Source organism: Tupaia chinensis, unplaced genomic scaffold (assembly GCF_000334495.1).
Source record: "Tupaia chinensis unplaced genomic scaffold, TupChi_1.0 Scaffold143961_1, whole genome shotgun sequence".
Classification (NCBI taxonomy): Eukaryota; Metazoa; Chordata; class Mammalia; order Scandentia; family Tupaiidae; genus Tupaia; species Tupaia belangeri.
In genome coordinates, this window is record NW_006203812.1 from 216,054 (window position 1) to 222,231 (window position 6,178).

Sequence of the window (6,178 nt, forward strand, 5' to 3'; positions counted from 1 at the left end):
AAGCAAAATCCATGCCACTGCTACTCTAACCATTTCAAACTTAGCTGGTAAGAGGCCTACAGCAGCCAGTAGCCTCTCCGGTTCAACAGCCAGCCACATAACATTAAATATTTCCACTTTCCACAATCTTTTCTGCTCCTTCATTCACACCAAGCATAGTAAGAAATACACCTGTAGAAAACTGTCAAGTTCAACTTCAAAGTGACCTTGCGGTGGTATCTGACAACATAATAGCAGGGTGGGTCAGGGTGAGGAAGAGTAGAAATTGTTCGAAATTGTATTGGCAGCCATCATAACTTAACGGGGGAAATTTAAAAAATTTTAATGTGTTAATCAAGTAGTCACTCACAAAGAGAAATAAATAACCTAACTCAAAACCTAGTACCAAAATGAAATGATTCAGAAGGGAAAAAGTGAATAAGAGAATGAAATGAGGCAAAATGAAAACGTTATGGTAATCGGTCTCTAATTGTGTCAGTTTCAGAGGAAATTTGCAGCCACAGCAATATTTTGCATGAGGTAGTATTCAGCACTGAATAAGAAATAAGGATGGATTTGTAACTTCATTATAGGTTTTGTGGGTTTTTTTTTTTTTGCCTTTTTTTCGGAAATGTTCTCCCTTACCTAATCCCATCACCCCCCCGCTTTACCCACCCCCTCCCTCAAAACCCTTCTCCCTCCCATAAAAGAAAACACTCCTAGTAATATATAAAGCTAGGAACTCAGGCAAAAATAACTAAAACATTTTAAAAAGCTGACTTATCTACCTAACCTTAAGAAAATAAATCCTTTTTTGCATTCTAGTGCTCTAGCCTCTAGGCCTTTCTTCTGGGTACTCTTGAATTTCAAAAAATGAAACAAATGAAAACAGAACCACAAAATTTGTTTCTCTAGAAACAATTCTTTATAAGACCAAGGCAGAGCAAAGGTGACATATTTGTTTATTTTTAAATAATCAACTCTCAGGCTGCAAGAATACTATGTTGGCTAGTGAATATTAATAGGCAAATGATAAATGGGGAGTTAGAATGAGAAAACAAAACAAAAGAATGTACAGTTTGTTAATTTAAAAAAAAAGGTGTATTCCTAGCCTACAGCAAAAAGAGTTAGCTAAATCTAAAGAACTTTTTAATAGTTTCTTGTTCACATTTTTAATCAAAAAATTATTCATAAAAAGACGAGTTCAAGTGTCCAAGTGTCTCCATTTAGAAGGCACAGTAATTGGATTAGTCGTGCTGTTACCTGTTACCTGTCTTTTCCTAAATGTACATTTTGTTCTGTTTACTCTATCCCTGTTTATAAGCTTACCACGATACAGAGCAACATGGAGTTCTCAATTCCAGTCCATGACATGCTTTGCAGTCTAATTTGAATTGTGACTGGGAAACATTGAATCAGGAAGTGTGTGTCTGAAGAGATGCTAATTTAGATCTCAAAATAGATTCAGTCATTTTGAGTTTTAGATGATTGGAAACAGGGAATTTCTAAGACTGGAAACTGTTATCTAGGAGCAACTTTCCCGTTCAGGACCCGAAAATTAGAAAAATGGATATCATAAAATTTTCAGCACAGTATTTCTGACAACTGCAAATTAGATAGCAGCATATCCAAAAATCACTTTCTGCGATGATCTATCATGGACCTGGGCAGAAGTCTGAAAGGCAGGAAAAATACTTCACAAGTTGATGAGCAATCACTACATGGGTTAAAAAATGTAAGTCTCCTCCTCGTACTCAATCTATATGTGTGGCATTGCTCATTCATTTGCCGTCTCAGTTGTTTGCACTTTGTTTTTGTCTGTAGTTTTATTATTTTTTAAGAAAAAAACACCAACCTTTAAAAGCCTTTTGCCCACCACACACAGCAATTTGCAATATCAAATACAACAATAGCACAGCTAGCAAAAGGGTTCTTAAAGCAGGGGTGTCCACAGCAAAGTAGCAGCATTGGAAAGTACTCAAGCTTCAGAAACAACCTTTTGGGGGCTCGATTTCACATCACTGGATCAATGAATAGTACACAATAAATGACCATTAACTTGTCTACACTACAAAAAACAGTGGCGAGCTTATTAAAGGTGTCCAGAGCTTTTTTCTTTTTTTTTTCTTTTTCTTTTTTTTTAATGTAATCCTCCACAAACAATGGCAATTTATATTATAATTTTGACATAGAAAAATATATAAATTCAAACACTTAATAGATAATACTTCTCACAACTGAATTTGTCTCTGTTTCCCCAACATCAAGGCCCCATGAACAAGTTAATCCAAAGCTAATTTGCTCCAACTGAACACCCCTGCTGCCTGTTGAAACGAGAGGGATTGTCACAGAATGATAGTCATTTATAAACAATACATTTAGGGAAAGCTCTGAAATACAGCCACTCAAGAACCAACCATTGGTGAGCAATTAAAATGAGCAGCTCCTGCTTCTTCACTAGCCAGCGTGGTTTCTTTCTCTTTTTTCCCGGAGACTGGTTTAGAGAACGATATCCTTCAGACGCTTCACGCCAGGGGACTCTTTGTCACGACCCTCCTTCAGAATGGGGTTGACCTCATGTATGACTTTCTCGCTGTCAGCGCCACGGGGCTCAGCTTCAGAAGGACGAGAAGGGCCATTGTTGACGTTGTTGACATACTGCTCCAGATCACGAGCCGGGGGAGCCAGGGCAACGGTGTAAGACACGGAAGGCTTGGTGGGAAGAGGGCTCTTAAGGTGGAGGGGGGAGGTGACAGGGCTAATAGCCTCACAGCCATTGCCTGCCTCCCGGATAGCGCCGTTGACCTTGGGGCTGCAGATGGTGACATCGACAGTCCTCTTGCCTTTCAGAGTGGGCCTCTCCTCAGCCGAGTGGTCGCTGACATCTTTCCCAAAGGTTGCGAAAGTCCGCTTGGTGGGGCCGCAGTCGTCGTAAGCCTCAACATCAGCAGCAGTAGCTTCAATAGACAGCGCAATGATGTTCCTCACATGCTCAGGGGACTTGGACCTGGTGGGCATGGGGTTCCGGGGCATCCAGCACCGGTCAGAGTGGCCAAGAATCCGGCATTCTTCTCTGCAATGAAATCCCTCATTCTGATCTGTTTGGAGAAAAGAAAACATCAATTTCATCAGCTTTTCACAGGAATCATTGTTATTCCCCAGTGTTCTGGTTTCTTAGGTATCCACAGGCCCTTCTGGGAAATGGCACTTTTAGATAGTCCTTTACTGCCTTTTGGGACAAGTGTGAAGAATTGGATTTTTAAAAAGCTGTAACTATCCTTCCATATACTCCCCCTTGTAATATTTTTTGTTGTTGTTGTTCTCACTGCTGACAGAACAAAACAAAACTAAAGGGAAAACATATTTTGGTGAAAAATATGTTTGAAAAAAAGTGTATACTCCGTGTCAGGGTGCTGAGAGTCAGCATTTTTTTTTTTTTTGAGAGTCAGCATTTTTATCAGGTGCTAAAAAATCACCTGTGTTGATACTGGATTCAGCAGAAGACAAAGTAGAGGCTAGGGAATCCAACAGTCAGTATATCTTAGAAGACTTGGTCATATTTTTAAGCAACTATACTGCCAACCATCCTTCCACCCCTACCCATGACTGATACACAGTTCTTAGTTTAAGTTTAGACTGGTATCATACACTCTTTGAAAACCCAATCACATCACTACTTTTTGATCATCAGTTGGTCCCACCAGCCAATTTCCCCATTATTCCATTTCCTTCACTGGATTTCCAATCAAAAAGAATATACTAATACCTCTTCCTTCTAGCTGACCCATAAGTTTCAACTAATTCTATGAATACATAATTCAAATGTTGGACATTATTTAATTAGCCCCAAATAGCCATCCCTCCTTATCTTTATCCGTAGTTTTATTAGGATCATATTTCTTAAAATAAAGAAATACGAGACCAGCAGTTAGCGTAATGGCTATGTCGCTGGACTCTCACCTAGTCAACCGCAATTCGAGTCCCAGACCTAGTGGCTTAAATTCATGCCGGGTGCATGTGCGTGCGTGCCCAAGATCCTAAGAGGAGAATGGAGGAGAAGGGATTGCGGTGTGGCCATCCCCCCGGGGAGTGATTTCTTGCTTTATGTCTCTCTGTCTCTCTCTGTCTTTGTGGCGAGCACACGCACCCTAGCGCAAAAACCTCTCCAAAAACAAAACAAAACAAAATAAAGAAATTCTTCATGATTACTCTAATCCCATCTCAGAAAATTTACATCAGTCAGAATTCATAATCATTGGGATCAGCAGGTGGTGTGATGGTTAAGGTGCTGGCCTCTCACATGTCCAACCACGGTTCAAGTCCTGGACCTGGACCTGGACCTAGACCTGGTGGATGGCTGGCTCTCTCTCTCTCCTCTCATTCATGTGCCTTACTGCAAATTAAAAATAATAGTAAATAAATATTTTTTACATAATTCATAATTATTGTGGACACATATTTTCTCTTTCCAGGTTAGGTTCATTACGGATTAAGGCTTCAGTTTGGCTTCCAGGGGGGGCTTTCTACAAAGGCTTCACCAAAGCATGGACCCAAGGTTAACTCCTACCTGTCCACTGAGAAATTATTCATCTCAATGTCTGCTTTATAGTCCTAGTTTATGTTTATGTTATAATACTGTATAAAGATGACTTAATGAAAATTTGCATCACATGGCACAATGCATCAAAATATGAACAAATATGAACAGCTTAACATCTATTAAAAAAAATCTTGGAGCAGTATTAGAGGAGGTGGGGAGGGAACTAGGAGAGACTGCAAAGTCCAGATGTGTGTGTGTGTGTGTGTATGTCCACATACACATCCATAGGGTCTCCAAAAAGTTCATAGAACATTCATATTATGAGTAAACTAATCATGAATTTCAAAATTGTTTTGCACCAAAATAAACTTGTACTTTAATTCCACTTTCCAAGAACTTTTTGAAGTAGCCCCATGTATATATGTCTGTGTGTATCAGTCTATATAACACACCTTCTTTATACACTTGTATTTCTAATTTTTGGTGTTTTTTGTTTTCTTCTTGATTGTTTTTAAAGAGTAAATGCATTAAATAGCAAGTATTGCTCTGCCTCATTCATCAAAGGGTCTTTGTTGAAGGGGCACATGGAGAACAGGCTCAAGAAATAATGACTGATCCAAGCTATGGTAGCACACACTTCCAAGGCACTGTGCCCTGTAGGCAAGGACCACATGGGAGGCCTGGGTTCAATTCCCAGTCCAACCGAAAGGCCAGGCAAGGGGTAGTACACACCTGTAGTCTCAGCAGCTTGAGGAGGCTAAGTCAGGAGAATTGAGGGGTCAAGACTGACCTGGACAACATAGCAAAATCCTGTCTTTAAAAGACATGCTCTGCAGGTAACAACCCCCTATAGTTCTAGTTTCAACAGGTAACAACCCCCTATAGTTCTAGTTTCAAACAGTAGACTGAAGCAGGATTGCTACAGATCAAGACCCTGTCTTTAATAGTAATGGTAATGATGATGGTTAAATTGGTTGTATACATGATTTGGAGGTGAGGCATTAGAAGTAGTTAAGTGACAAGGACCTAATCCAAACTGAGTCCATATTTCAATAAAACCCTGGGTGTGTCCCTTGACCTTATTTAAGGTACTTAAAAGTCAACTACAGATAAAATTCCCTCAGAGCACCTGGACATGATTTCCTAGTTTATCTTTAAGATGGACATGTTCAATCCCCTCTCAGTGCTGGACAATGAAACACTCAGATTTTTACAGATCTGCAACCACATACCAAAGAACATCCTTACCAACAAGAAAAGTGTCTACCATGTATATAGGACAATGTTTCTGCAAACTCCAGCAGTTTCACATTAGGGCTGCATGGCCACTTTTGAAAAATGAAGGGTTTGTCAAAGCTCTTTTCCTTACCCTTCCCTGCAAACTCTCAGTGCTGCCATCTGTTACTCCATCATCATTCATATGCATATGAAAGGGAACCATGTTGGACGTATTTGGGAAACCCTTCATGTAAACCCAGGAGAGTTGATACGACCTCCATCAGTTTCATTCAAATCTAGTACTTTCCCCAGGAGGCTCCCGGATCCCTCTAGTAAAACAGAATTCACAGCTTCAGGGTTTCCCGTTAAGAGGTTGTTGCCACTGCATTTCCTCTGAGACACATCTCATAAATTTCCAAGTAATAGCTCTGAAGAATTAGC

At 40.0% G+C, this 6,178-nt stretch overlaps 1 protein-coding gene across 1 annotated transcript in view; it reads right to left on the reverse strand.

Annotated features, from left to right (window-relative positions):
• Nucleotides 1-297: 297 nt before the first annotated feature.
• The window catches only part of PCDH19 (protocadherin 19), a 118,341-nt gene continuing 112,460 nt past the window's right edge, over nt 298-6,178 (reverse strand). The window contains exon 8 of the mRNA XM_006165550.2: nt 298-3,077. Within this exon, the coding sequence (XP_006165612.1) occupies nt 2,479-3,077 (599 nt within the window). The 3' untranslated portion in view covers nt 298-2,478. The remainder of the gene's footprint in view (nt 3,078-6,178) is intronic.